The 15,565-nt window shown below is 41.6% G+C and overlaps 1 protein-coding gene across 3 annotated transcripts in view; it reads right to left on the reverse strand.

Annotated features, from left to right (window-relative positions):
* NUP107 (nucleoporin 107) overlaps positions 1 to 15,565 on the reverse strand; it is a 590,137-nt gene that overhangs the window by 299,320 nt on the left and 275,252 nt on the right. For all 3 annotated transcript variants that reach the window (XM_086919004.1, XM_086919006.1, XM_086919003.1), the window contains exon 17: positions 8,210 to 8,258. In XM_086919004.1, coding sequence (XP_086775130.1) covers positions 8,210 to 8,258 — 49 coding nt within the window. The remainder of the gene's footprint in view (positions 1 to 8,209; positions 8,259 to 15,565) is intronic.

Below are 15,565 nucleotides of genomic sequence, written 5' to 3' on the forward strand. Positions count from 1 at the left end.
AAAACCATAGGTTTGACACCAGTTATAGTTAGCTGGAAATTTTAATGACATAAAACCATTGAAATTCCCACGTTATAGTTAGTTGGACTCACTATAACTTGCACACCTGCTATGCACTGCTGATGACGTCACATATTACATCACTCATGACATGGTCAGTGACATCACTCATGGCATCACTGATGACACCATCCAGTGAATGTGTGTATTTCTGAAAAATAAATATGTTTTATATATGTATATGTAAAGGTCGATGGAAGAATAAATGTTTAAATAAGTGTCTAAATGGATGTTTTAAAAAAAAAATTGATTGGTTAACTGGCTTATTAAGTGTATCTTATTGAATACATATATTAACGAGTAATTTTTAATTTTTTTAATATATGTATCAGTGTTTCACTTTGTGTATAAGTGGCTGCATGGGTTGGCGACTGACTCACTGTTTGTATGTGTTTTGAAGACAGCATATGTGCAGAACTGTATGAGTGGATGAGTGTGTATATGTGTGTGTTAGTGAGTGCATGCCTGCCTCACTAGTGTCTTTATGAGTAACTACATATGTTTTAATCTAGTATATGTGAGTATTGATGTATGTAAGTGAGTATATGTGAGAGTGAGAGATTGAAAGAGTTCCTGTTTAAATAAGTATGTGTTTCGCTAAGTGATTGTTTAAGAGAGTAAGTATGTGTAAGTTTCCTTAGAAGTAATGTGCTAGTGTGTGTATAGTTGTATATGCAAATAAATGGATGTTCAATAGTTTATTTGCATGTGTGAGTATGTGTGTGAGTAACTTTTGGATGACTGTCGGTGTGTAACAGGATGTATATGTGTATCACTACATATGATGAGTGAGTATGTGTATGAGTGACTATATACAACTGTTACTGAATGAGTAGATGTGTATATAGATGGTGGAATTACTAAATTGGTTGTTGTAACTGGTATGGGTATCTCCATTTTTTTTTAAATGTTAGTTTCTATTTTTGAATATGTATTTCAAGGGTTACATTACACTGAAAGGAGGTCTGTCAGTCTGTCACAAGGATGGTGTCATCAGTGATGTCATGAGTGAGGTCACTGACCATGTCATGAGTGATGTCACTGACCATGTCATGAGTGATGTAATATGTGACGTCATCAGCAGTGCATAGCAGGCGCGCAAGTTATAGTGAGTCCAACTAACTATAACGTGGGAATTTCAATGGTTTTATGTCAGTAAAATTTCCAGCTAACTATAACAGGTGCCAAACCTATGGTTTTTTCAGTGAATTTCACAGGTTTTTTAAATGCTAATTCCTAACTATAACTGGTGTGAAACCTATGGTTTTTTCAGTGAATTTCAAAGGTTTTTTTAATGGTAATTCCTAACTATAAGTCTCACTTTATAAGTAAGACTGTTAGCGCTCTAGCTGTTCTTTAGAACACTCTGGTACATTCTGTCATTGGGCTATAGTTGCGCTACATCTGGCTGATATTTGGACTACATTTGTATTTTTTTGTCTCTGGTGGCCATCTTTGGGCTACATTTGGCCTCTAACATATATATAGCCCAATGTAGCCCGATATATATTTTTTCAAAGTTAATTTTCTTAAAAACCATTTGAGCATATATCTTGAGACATAGCAAAGGCACATCAAGCTACCTTTGTTTTTTATATATTTTTTTTAAAAAATGTTTTGCCTCGGAGCGCTCCCAGTGCGCGCCCTGGTAAGCGCCCCGGAAAGCGTAGTACCGGGGAGCATCCCGTTAGCGCCAATGTTGCGAACGAAAACATGATCGTGACGTATCGTGTAGCCGCGTCCGCGTGATACGCACGGCATAAATGCACCCGAAAACATTCGACCCGCTTACGCGGCGCGCCCCTGGGCGCACCCCGGGGCGCGTAGCGTAAGCGCGTCGGGTCATGTGACCTGAAAATAACACTTTTCATTGGTTCATAACAGTTTTGGTTTCATAATGATGAAACCCCTGGTCATGTGACCTAAAAATAACACTTTCCATTGGTTCAGGATATTTTTTTTCCAAATGATGAAAGCCCCCACCTTTTTTCCTTATTCTACCTTTGTGCTTTGAGAGAGGAAGACCTGCACTTATATTAGTCGAAAATGGCTACATTAGCTGCAGCTGCTGGATCTTCAGGACCACCGCCACCACAAGGACCTCCACAACTTCACAGTGGTGGAGATCAAGAACAGGAGGAGGATGAGGAAGAGGAGGAGAGTAGATTCGTCCGAGAGGACAATATTACCTACAAACCAAAAGAACACATCATATGGCAATTTTTTTCAATCCCCAACGACAAAAAAAAAGTAAATGCACCTAAAGCAACCTGCTTAATCTGTCATCAGGAGCTGTCAAGGGGGAATCCCAACAAAAAATACTCCTTCGGCAACCACACAATGATAAGGCATATGCTTCGAAAGCATCCAAATAACTATGCTAGGGCAGAGGTCAGGGAACTGGCCAAAAACCCTGTCCAATCTTCTGCCAGCACCTCCCAAACTAATGTTTCAACCCCATCAGGACCGGAAGTTAGGGAGACATGCTCCACCATACAAACCAAATTTTCAAATTTAAAAATGGTTTGTAAATTTTGTGGACAAAAAATATGCTATGGAGAGCAATGCATCACACTCATTAATCGTGCTTGGGATAACCACAAGTGCCCAAGGAAACATTAATTTATTCCACTTTTTTTTTCTCCTGTTGATCCCTTTTGAAATCCCTGTTTTTTGTTTCTCCCCTTAAAAAATACAAAAAAAATAAAAAAATAATCAGAAAAGCCAAAAAAAGAAAAATGTTTAAAAACCAATAAAAAAAAAAATATAAAACAATAAAAAGAATTAAAAAAAACAGTTCTTTTTGGAACTACCTCCAATTTATAAAAAAATGCTTCATTTTTTAAAAACTCTATCATTCTTTTTTCCTCATGGTACGCTCCCCGGTTCCCTCCCCGGTGCGCGCACCGGGCGCTCCCCCCACGCAAATCGAAAAAAAAAAAATTTATTTGCCCAGCGTGGCCCTTTTAGAGCCCCCACATCAAACCTAGGGGGTCAGGGGGGTCTACCCTGCCCCCTTATGGTCATTTCCCACTTTGTTCTGGCCACCTCTTGTGTCTCGATCATGGCGGCCGCTCCGGACTGTTTCGAATGTTTACAGACACCTGAGAGCCAATCAGCTTTCCGTGCGCACCTCGCGTGGCGCGCCCGGGGCGCTCCCCGGGGCGCGTACCGGGGCACTATAGATTTTTTTGAACCTAAATTACTCAAAATCCACTGGAGCACATATCTTGAGACATAGCAAAGGCACATCGGGCTACCAGTCCCTACAATTTTGCCAAGTTTGGTGGTATTCCATTCAGCTGTTCGGGCTAAAAGTGAGTTTGAGCGCCCTATGGAAATTAACATGGGGAAAACACGTTTTGGGACCCCCCTTTTATCTCGCCCCCGCTTGACGAATCCCCCCCAAACTTTCAAAGAAGGACCGGAGCTCCGCGAGGCAGATGAGGAAATTTTCTGGCAGATTCGTCAACCGGCGCCAAAGTTATTTCAAATAGAATTTTGAGATTTTGCATTGAAAAAAATCCTAACTATAACTACCTACTGGCAATCGCCAGTAGGATATGGATATATAGATATATATATATAGATATATATAGATATATATATATAGATATATATATATATATATATAGATATATATATATATAGATATAGATAGATAGATATAGAGAGATAGATATAGATAGATAGATAGATAGATAGATAGATAGATAGATAGATAGATAGATAGATAGATAGATAGATAGATATATCTTGGATTCTCCACACTACTCCTCACACGGCGAAGTCATGGCACAGCAGACAGGTAAAGTTTACAAATGTTTTCTTTTTATTCACACATCATGTGCAAATATGCGTGCGTAGATATGGACGGCCTACGCATTTCGGCTACTGCTAGCCTTCCACTGGATACATATATATATATATATATATATATATATATATATATATATATATATATATATATATATATATATATATATATACGCACATACACACACACAATATATATATATATACACACACACACATTTTATATATATATATATATATATACATATACACACACACACACACACACACACACACACACACACACATACGTACATATGCCACCTCTGCACTATTGTCGGTTTCTTTCTGACCTTCGTGCGTGCCAATGGATTCTGAGTCATTGAAATCAGAGTATGACAGTGTGCACACTTTATAGATTGGAATGGTATAATAGACTATTTGAGTTCACCCCACACTCTCATGAGGAGCTTCATGCCGGTGAGGAATCTGCAGTTAGAGAGAGTCTAGCCTAGAATAAGGTGATACGGTAGGTTAGTAACTTGTTCTTCTAACGTGCAAACCCTCACCTTGTGAATAGATACCAAAGCCCCCTAGGTGGTGGGTACGTGGAATGGCTCAAACCACAAAATCCTGTAGGACAGATCGGGCAAAGGGCCTGCCCCACTAAACCTGGCTGGCTGTCAAGGCAATAATGCTAGATGTCTATACAAAAAATGTTGTGCTGTTCCTAGTTGAAGAAAGAAGTTGATACAGTCTGTGATGCAGATGAATTAGGGTAGGGTAACCAGAAGGTGACCCTGGGAATCCATTTTGTTGGATTTATTGCCCTCACACACCCTTTCAGGTGTCATGCTTCATCATTTGGGCCTGCTCCTCGTTGGGTCGGCGGTGCAATACCCAACGGGCAACACCTCATAGAGGGGCTCTTTAGCGGAGATCTTTTTCCAACTGCCGTATGGATGAAGTGCAATTCCATGGCCTAGAGGTGCCTGGGGCACGGTCTGGCTTTGAGCAACGAGACATGCTTGATTTCTTATGCTTCCTGTGGGAATTCCTCGACTCCCCTGAGCTTGTGATCTTGATGATAACTGGTCACAGGAGTGCGTCTGCCTTCCTGACTTCGACAAGGGCCACAGTGTTTTTTTCAGAACAAAGACAAGGGCCACAGTGCTTGACTTTAATGAAGGGGTCTTTTTCAGCCTCCTGAGTTTGGCAATGGAAAGTTTGGCCTCACAGTAGCGGATGGTCTTCTTATTCGTTTGGAGATGAGGCGCAATAAACATACATTGTGGTTGTCCGTTAAATCCTGTACTCTTAGGGGGTGACATTGTCTGCACACTTTAAGAAAATCGGAGGGAACAATATTGATCAGGATTGGCAGGATTTGAATAAGCCACGGATCCACGTCTGCAGGTTCACAAAGAATGGAACTGACACATGGGCAGGAGTAGCCAATATGCATATGCCACATGCCGACACGCAAGTAACAGCAGGTTTTCAGATCTAGTCTGACACCAAGAAAAATTCAGCCGGGGAGGATTCTGCAGTTATAAGTCTCTAGCAGGAATAAGAACACAGAAAGTAAGGAACTCAATCTTTTCATGCATACTTCTTTCTTCAGATTCTTTCCCTTTTAAATCATTACCAAAGCAGTACGGCAAATATCCAATACTGCAACACCTGAGACAGTGCATAAGGGTAGCTTCAGTTCAAATAGAAAGGGCTTGGGTGCCATCAGGAGGCTTATTTTCGGCTTATTTTCACAAGATCAATTTGAGGGAGATCAAATGCCTCTTCTCTCCAAAGGCTCACGATTATCACCCAACCCAAGGGAGGAAGCATCAGTCACCAGCTGGTGAAGGACAGAAAGGATGATCCAGCAGCCACCATTGCAGATCCAGCGTTGCCTCTGTGAAAATACAGATGCCTTTCTTGGGAATCAGAAAATATTGTGAATAGCAGCCCTACCTCATTTTCTTGCACCAACAACATGAAGCCCTTGTTCAAAAGAGCAAATGCCAGAAATGCAGAACAAGGTATATGAAGGGACGGGGAATGAGGAACAAGCCCTGGAAGGGTCCAGCAAGTCCTGGAAAGCTGCATGTGGTCACTCGATGGCAGAACAAACCATTTTATCAGGGGTTGGTAGGCCAAGGGTTTGGGGGGATAAGGCTGTCACCCAAAACAGCCTATGGTATCACCACTCCCCCTGTAAGAGTTCAAGTGGTAGCAACACAGGCTGAAGTGCGCAGCGCTGATAAAAGAGCAGACCTCAGGAATATTCTAAACTTGTGGTACTGCTGGTGTAACTGGCATGCATGGGAAGGGAATCTCTAGGATCAGGCATTGTGTGGCCCAGCCCTTCTTGAAATGCTCCAGGACTGAATCAGCTTTCTCGCCAAACAGACAAGTGGCCTGAAAGAGCACGTCTGCAAAGTTCACTTGAACATCTCCATAAAAACCTGGTGGAGTGCATCCAAGAGTAGCAGAAGATGGTGGACAACACCACTAAATACACCATATTTATTCCACAGCAGAGGATCTGCCCATCTTACAAAACCTTTGTAAAATGGTAACAAGCAGCCTTGCAAAGACCATTTGCAACACCTCCCTGATAAAATAAAAATAATGGGACAGAAGGCAAGTTGCGTTCATGGATAAAAAGGCACGGCTCTCTGAAAAGAAGACCTTCTTTTGCGATGCAAGGAGTGGTTCAATTAGTGTGGACAGCACATGTCGACCTGTGTGGGGGTTAAAGCCACTGGATGACGTCCAGTCGGAGGCCGTCAAGGCTCCTTGAGGCACTGCCGGGGCACTAGGGGGAACTATAGTGGGATTTCCCACTCTCCCCCAAAAGAAAGCAGCACAGTCTAGGTGAAGGTTGTGATTTGTGTCTGGTCAGGCCCACTGGCTAGAAAAACTGGGAGTCGGCAACTGGGCCAAATCCAGCACCGAAGGTTTCTCCATGTAGTCAATCAAACAACCAAGAGTTAGTGTAACCAATGTCTCAACGTGAGCTGTAGTTAAGACTGCTTAATTTGCATAATACATAAATGATTTGCAGATTGGCACTTTCAGTGTATGACCACACTGGAAATCATTGAGAACATGATCACCACTAAACTGAGCTGGTTATTAATGCAACTTTAAAAGAACTGTAGATCTGAGACTGGATAGTAGGTGTTAACATTATCTTATTTATTTATAAAAGTTTTAAACAGCGCAACCTTGACCCTAGATGGTATCCGAGCACTGTACAAATTGTTAGGCAAGTAAAAACAGGTAGAAGAAACAACAAACATAAGCTAACAGTACAACATGAAAATCATGAAAAGGCCGATAAATTAATAGCAAAACATAGCAGGAGAGTAAAAAACATGGGTGCAGACAATGCGTTGTATAGGTGCCCGGATAGGAGTCATTGGGTTCGAGGGTAGAAATGTGTTCATTAAAAACACATTGACTTCTTTTTTGAATAATGTAGTTGAGGGGTTCAGTAGACAGTTTCTTTATACAAATAAACACTTGACCAATGTTTAGACAGTCAAGGAACACTACTTGGGATCCTTGTATAGCTGGAAAAAATAGTGCCTCTTCTTGTCATAATAAACCCCTCCAAAAAATTATACAAAAGGCAAGCATCCACATACAGATAAAAGATTAAGAAACTAATACCACACAATACTCAAAGTTTGTTTTTGTGGAGATGTTGGAAGCTGACCTTGTGTTTTGGGTGACCAAGACAAACCGGCTACTTCAGGACTCCTGTGGACGATGGGAACTATATTGGGGGGAAAGGTTGAAGGAATTTTTGGAGGACAAAGTGACAGGCAGAGTCCTGTGGTGTGATGTGGTTAAGGGACAAGCAGGGCCAGGAGACATCAAAACTATCACCCCTCCCCACTCCACACACCCCTAAATAAAAGAAAGCAACAATGTAATGAGCTTTAAAAAAGGATTTTAAAAAGAATTTTAATATGGGTAGAAGGTTTACAATGAAAGAATGATACTAAATATAAGGATACTTCTTTTAGGGCACATTTTTCACAGAAGATGGAGACACATGTAAAATTGAACATTCATGGTTCTGCAGTCACAAAGGGAGAATTTTTACATATATTTTTATTTATATGGAGCATCACTTAAGCCAGGGGCACTATGAAAATAGCAATTCCGAGAAATCACCTGACCTTGAAGATTGAAGACCTTTACGGTTTGGAATGCTAAGCACATCTTCAATTAAAATTTCTAAAACAGTTTCTAATGTTATATTTTTAAACAATAAAATATGAATGTGTGATAGAAATTCAGCAAGCCAAAAACCTAAGGTGTAACTCTGTTCAAAACATACCTTTTTGTCTGTGGCTTGAAGTTCCTCAAACACTTTTTCTAAGGTCCAGCTGAAAAACAATAAACTGTAATTGCAGCATACAGATACATAATGTCTTCATACACACAAGTACCTGCACTTCAGTTATGTCTTCGTTTTACTGTAGGTTTGCTCTCCGGTTATTCAGCTACTTACTAAGTTACTTTCCTCCAATAACTCTTTGTCTGGTGGATACTTTAACACCGATTCCTCGTTTTTTCAAATCTAGGTTCCATTCACTAAAATCAATAAAAATTCATGAAACATTTCTGAAAATAAACAAAGCATTTTAATGGTCAACAAGTTTGGAATGGAAGGGGACGTGGAGTGTCCTCTACCAATGGATCACAGTAAATCTGGTTTTTCCGGTCTAAATTGAGGTGTCCCTATGGCAAAAAAAAAAAAAAAAAATCAATGAAGAAAGCCTGATGCCTTTGGCAGCGTGAGAGTTGCAAAACAACTCAGAGCGTTCAAGAATTGCTTAATTTATCAGCAGGGCACTGCAAGGCTTGGTGACCCAAGATGGTGCTGCTTACGGGGAATGTGGTAAAGGAAAGATGCTGTGTCTACAAATAGGAACCTACCTGTCCCACCTGAATGGAATAATAAAGCAAAACAGTGGTCCATGAAGGGGGAAGTGTGAACCTCTACTTCCTTGGAACGAGTAATTTTAACCACCATGCGGCTAGCTCCATTTTTCAAGTGGACAATTTTATTTTAATTTTTTCACAAACAGAAAATAATCAATGCAATTTTATACTTCGATCAATTTATAAGTAAGAAGGTGATCCCAAACAACGCAGTGCAAATGAAAATAACAATGCAAAGTGCGTTCACTTACTGGATATAAAAGGCTATCTATAAGAGATATTCACTACATCTCAGAGAAGGGAAAGCAGGAGTAATATATATCCTCTTCCCTGTATAGGAAATTGGAGCAGTGATCAACTAAATTTACCAGTTGTAGCACTCTTGGAGCCGAAGGTTTGCCAACAAAGTTTTACGTAGCCTAACCAAACAATGTTGGCCCTGGAGATTTTGAACATGCATGAGGGGGCGCTAGGCGAGTGCTGCCCAAGTCAACTATGGAGGTCATCACTATTGTGCTCCCAAAACTGAAACGGCCTCTCTAGATGTGAATTTGTATAGACCTTCATTCCTACTTAACACAAAGTATAAAATACCAGGGAAAATAATAGAGGACAGATTGCTTTCTTTGTTGTGCAAGTTGGTTCACCCGGATCAAAGCAGGTGTATCGCTGGACAAAATACTCATGTCAGCTTGTAGTGTCTTTTTTTCATGCCCTTGCACCGGGCCGAAAGGAAGCACCAACGGGTGGAGACTGCCTCCTTTGATGTCGAGAAAGTATTCAATACCCTGCTATAAGACTATCTAAGGTATTTTGAAAAATGGGACAGATCTCCTTAAATGAATGAAATTCTTATACGCCCAGTAGGTTGTTCGGATCACACAGTTAAGATTTACTTTTGTATTGGGGAACTGGGAGAGACACTACAGAGGTGCATCCTCTATCTCCACTAAGATTTGTGCTTGCTGTGGAGGTACTGGTTATGCAGCAGGGCACTGAACTGGGGAGTGCACTTTTCACACAATGTGCACAGGATATTGTTCTATGCCGACACCCTTTTGTGTCTGCATGATCCAGTTAGCAGTTTATCTGATTTGAGCGAGTTGAGAGACTTGTGAAGAATCAAGACGAACTGGGATAAATCATGTCTTTTCCCATTCCAGGTAGTTGAACTCATTTAACTTACAAAACTTTGACTTGTCTTTTAAATTGCAACAAGATACTTTTAAATACTTGGGTGCCCAGATTTACATTGACGATATTAAGCTTCTGGCAGGCAACATCAAGAAATTCTCAACAAAGTTCAAGCAAATGACCCCCTTCTGGTGCAGATTGCAGCTCTTCCCACTTTACAGTGGCAATAGCCAAGAGGTTAATCCTACCCAGACTTTTATGCCATTTTATGGTGCTTCCATAATTATTAAAAAAGGTTTTTAAAGACCTAAATAGACTGCTGACTACACTAATATGGGGTAACACCATGAAGCAGTTGTCCACTGAGAAAATGGTCTCAAAAGGGGTGGACTAGGCGCGTTTAATTTTGAGGTTTCCTACCTGGCAGCATAACTAGTGTGGCCCATGAGCTGAACAGATACAACCCTACATACAACTTTGTAGGACTCATTCCAGAAACTGTGATGTACTGCTGGTAAATATATTTGCAGAATTAGGATGTGTGCATATTATATGCCCCAGAGTTAACCCTATGATCTCTGCACAAGTTTAGAGAAGTGGTCCAAGTACATAAGAGGACCTGGACTTTGGCAGAGATCACATTTTTGGGGGATATATCTGGGGAGTAAGATTTGTAAACCGGACTCCATGAGGGAGGATTACAGTATGACTTCAAGGCATTTTATAACACATAATCCTGTGATGCGAGCAGCTCGACTGACATGGAGTGATGAGGACAGTGAAAACTCCACTTGCTAGACTTCTGAAAAGGGGGCATACAGACACGAAGTGATGATGATACTTTTAGGGACTGCCCCAGTGTTTTGTTCAGACACCTCTATGCTGAGGACGAAATGGGGTGGTAAACTGGGTAGACTATTCATCGACAGAGTAAATATTGCAATATACTAAGAAAGTGTCTAGAATCCCTAGGTTCAAATTTACCCAGTCGAACTACCTGCATCAGGGTTATATGACCCTAGGGAGATTTGATTGCATGTACCTTGGCATGCTTAAATCAATATCTTAAGTGCAATTCCGCGCAAGAAAACATTTTTTAAATGATGTGGGACTGCAAAGAGATGACTGAAAAGAGGATGATCCCTGGTCCAGCAAAGCTTCTGCTGGGAGGCATGCACAGGAGTTGTGTAGATTTAGCCCGGATGACTGCCAAGAGAAATACTGCAATAGGGTGGACGGCTAGCTCAAAAGATGTGAGGAAGTGGAATATGGATGAGGCGATGACACTCACAGGCTAGTGGCGTAGGGTTGGCAGAGACGGGATTACAACTGATTGGGACTCTCCAGGTACAAAAAAAATTAATAATAAGATTGCCCTCCTTGAGGGGTCCCTAGAAATATATGGAGCTAATGTTTAGGAAGCTGGATTTCTGACAAACAATGCATAGATGGGTCATTAGTATCTCCAGTTGGTAAAATGTGGTTAGACAGGGTTTAACTTATGTCTGGTGAGGCACCTGTGCCTGAGAAGTTTTCCTTTGTTTTTGTTTAATTGCAAGCAGAATGTAGCCTAAGTACTTGTACTACACTGAGACAGGAAATATTTGTGCAATGATTGCTGATTTGAGTTGGGGGAAGGGTATATGGAAAATGCAACTTACCAAGTATGTATCTGTTCTTGGCATGTAGAGCTGTAGAATCTCATGCTTAGGCATAGATCGCCATCTAGTGTTGGGACCGGAATGTGCACTTTGTTTTTCTTCGAAGAAGTCTCCCTAGTTACGAGGTAGGTGACTCCTCGTGATAGTGCACATGGTCATTGACTCCATCGTCAGATTGTTTTCCCGCCGAGGGTGAGAGAATGGAGTAGTAGTAAAGAATAGAAAAGTCCATATGTATGTATGAATAGTCACAAGAGAACTACAGCAGCTACAGGTATCCAGGGTGGTGGGTGCATGAGATTCTACAGATTTACATGCCAAGAACAGATGCATACTGGGTAAGTAGCATTTTCCGTTCGAGGCATGTGAGCTGTAGAAAAACCTGCTTATGCATAGACTATACAGCAGTCTCTCGTAAGTGGTGGCTATCCTGTAACTGATGGAGTTGTCTGAAACAGCGTTTTAAGTACTGCTTGGCCCACATTACCTTGTTGTCTGGCTAACGCATCTACACAATAGTGCTTGGTGAATGTGTGTGGTGTGGACCATGTTGCTGCTTTGCAGATGTCAGTAATAGGGATGTTCCCTGAGAAAGCCATAGTAGCCCTTACCATACGAGTCGAATGTGCTCTAGGGGGTACAGTTAAAGTCCTTTTAGCTTTTGCATAGCAAATCTGAATACATTTAACGATCCACCTAGCAATACCCGATTTGTATATAAGATTGCCCTTGTGAGGTGGTGTAAAAGCGACAAAGAGTTGCTTGGTCTTACGAAAAGATTTTGTTCTTTCATTATAGTACAACAGTGCTCTTCTAAAATCTAAGGTGCGTAGAGCTCGTTCAGTAACGGAGTCAGGTTGAGGGAAGAAAACATGTAATTCAACCAACTGATTTATGTGAAAGGCAGATACTATCCTTAGGTAGGAATTTGGAATTGATACGAAGAATCACTTCATCTTTGTGTAGCTGGAAAAAAGGTTCTTCTATGGTTAGTGCCTGAGGTTCACCCACTCTCCTCAATGAAGTCATTGCAATGAGGAAAGCTGTTTTCCAAGTGAGGAAATGTAGTTCACATTTGTGCATGGGTTCAAATGGTGGGCACATTAACCTTGTGAGGACTATATTAAGATTCCATACTGGGGCAGTGGAAGTCTTAGTGGTATAATTATTTTCAGTCCTTCCATAAAAGCTTTGAATACAGGCACTCTAAAGAGCGATAAATGTTACCTATTTTGAAGATAGGTTGCAATTGCAGCTAGATGCAGTCTAATGGATGTATAGGCCAACGATGACTGCTGCAAATGTTACAGGTAGCAGATAATGTTTTGTATGGAAGCATGAAGAGGGTTGATGTTATTGTTATTGCAATAGATAACAAATCCCTTCAATTTGGCTGCGTAGCAGGCTCTTGTGGTAGGCCTTCTAACAACAAGGAGGGACAGGTTAAGGACAATATTTACCGGGGTCCAATGTACGTGTCCTTCTAAACTAGATACCAATAGAATGTACAGAGTTCCCCAAAAGAAGGGTAATAGATTAAGGGAGTACCTCTCTCACTAAGGGTTGTGTAGAAATGTGGCAGGGAATAAAGGTAATCCCTTAACGGAACTAAGGATGCCTCAGACAACTAAAAGGCTGGACGACTGTTGCCATCCTACCGAATGATTGTATTGTATCATCATTGGCCTCCTGCTCCAGCGACAGGCTGGCGGTGCAATGCCTGACGGGTAGCACAGGGTGCTACTCTTTGGTGGAGTTCTTTTGTTCCTGGCCAATAGATGCGTGCGTGTGAGGGGCCTAGAGGGTGAAGTAGTGAGCGTGAATGGAAGGTTAAAAAGAGGTCAGTAGAGTCCACTTCAGATTACTTTATTCATGTGGCTCACTGCCTAGTTAAAATTGGTGAAGGGAGGGGTACCGAAGCACAAAGGTAAGGTGATTTGGCTTCGTTCAACCCTCGCCTATGGTGTGGTCAACATGTTTCATGCCTCTGAGGCAATTCTTCAGGACCTAAATATGCTCATCAACTGATAGGAAATTTCTAACAATTTGAAAGAAGTTTCGCATACAACCTGCGTGGTGGATGTACCAAGGCAGGAAGGAGTCCTGCGTGGGTTCCCGCATAGCAAATCTGAATACATTTAACGATCAACCTAGCAATACCCGATTTGTATATAAGATTGCCCTTGTGAGGTGGTGTAAAAGCGACAAAGAGTTGCTTGGTCTTACGAAAAGATTTTGTTCTTTCATTATAGTACAACAGTGCTCTTCTAAAATCTAAGGTGCGTAGAGCTCGTTCAGTAACGGAGTCAGGTTGAGGGAAGAAAACAGGTAATTCAACCAACTGATTTATGTGAAATGCAGATACTATCCTTAGGTAGGAATTTGGAATTGGTACGAAGAATCACTTCATCTTTGTGTAGCTGGAAAAAAGGTTCTTCTATGATTAGTGCCTGAGGTTCACCCACTCTCCTCAATGAAGTCATTGCAATGAGGAAAGCTGTTTTCCAAGTGAGGAAATGTAGTTCACAATTGTGCATGGGTTCAAATGGTGGGCCCATTAACCTTGTGAGGACTATATTAAGATTCCATACTGGGGCAGTGGAAGTCTTAGTGGTATAATTCTTTTCAGTCCTTCCATAAAAGCTTTGAATACAGGCACTCTAAAGAGCGATAAATGTTACCTATTTTGAAGATAGGTTGCAATTGCAGCTAGATGCAGTCTGATGGATGTATAGGCCAACGATGACTGCTGCAAATGTTACAGGTAGCAGATAATGTTTTGTATGGAAGCATGAAGAGGGTTGATGTTATTGTTATTGCAATAGATAACAAATCCCTTCAATTTGGCTGCGTAGGAGGCTCTTGTGGTAGGCCTTCTGTCCTCCTTAATAATGTTCATACAGTATGGTGGAAGGTTCAGATAAGCTAACTACGACTGCAGGAGCCAGATTGCGAGGTTCAATTGTTTGGGAACTGGGTTTTAGATTTCTCCATGGCTCTGTGTGAGGAGACTGGGAGTTAAATGTAATTTTTGATGCAGTACCAGAGAGAGTTCCAACAGGGTTGTGAACCATGGTTGACGTGCCAATGTTGGAGCTACTAGGATTAGTGTGAGAGATGTTTGCCTGAGTTTCCGAACCACAAATGGAATGAGTGGGAGAGGCGAAAAAGCATAAGTAAATTTCCCTGACCAGTTCATCCATAGAGCATTTCCTTTGGATAATGGGTGTGGATACCTGGAGGCAAAGCTTTGGCATTTTGCGTTTTTGGGTGTTGCAAACAGGGACTTGGAAGTATGGGTGGAAAAACTTGAGGGTGAAGCTCCCATTCGTGTATTTGATACCTCTGCCTGCTGAGGAGGTCCGCAATCTGGTTGTTGACTCCTGGGAGGTGTTCCGCTAGGAGATAGATATTGTGGTGAAAAGCCCACCTGCAGATGTCTTGGGCTAAGTAGGACAGTTGGAGAGAGTGTGCCCCCCGTTTCTGTATGCAATACATAGCTGTCATGTTGTTGGTTTGCACCAAGACAACTTTGCCAGACAGGTGATTTTGAAAGATTTCCCTTAGCTCTAAATGATTGATGTGGAGCAGCCTTTGCTGGTGGCTCCACAGACATTGCAGTGTGTGTTGTTAAAGATGAGCTCCCCAGCCGGTTAGGAACGTGTCTGCTGTTAATACTGTCTGTAGAACCGGGTCTATAAACGGGCATCCTTTTGACAAATTTTGTGTGTTCCACCACCGCAGAGAGCGAGGAGTAAAGCCGCTTAACCAACAACAGATCGGTTAATAGACGTGTGACTGGTTCCACTGACTGGCTAAGCAGTCTTGAAGTGGACGCATGTACAGCCTGGCATGGGGAACGATCATGATGCAAGACGCCATCATTCCCAACAGCTGCATAAAAGCTCGAGCTGAAAGTGACTGATTGGCTTGAAACTGGAGAATTAACGCCT

Source organism: Lissotriton vulgaris, chromosome 1_1, assembly GCF_964263255.1.
Source record: "Lissotriton vulgaris chromosome 1_1, aLisVul1.2, whole genome shotgun sequence".
In the NCBI taxonomy this organism is placed as follows: Eukaryota; Metazoa; Chordata; class Amphibia; order Caudata; family Salamandridae; genus Lissotriton; species Lissotriton vulgaris.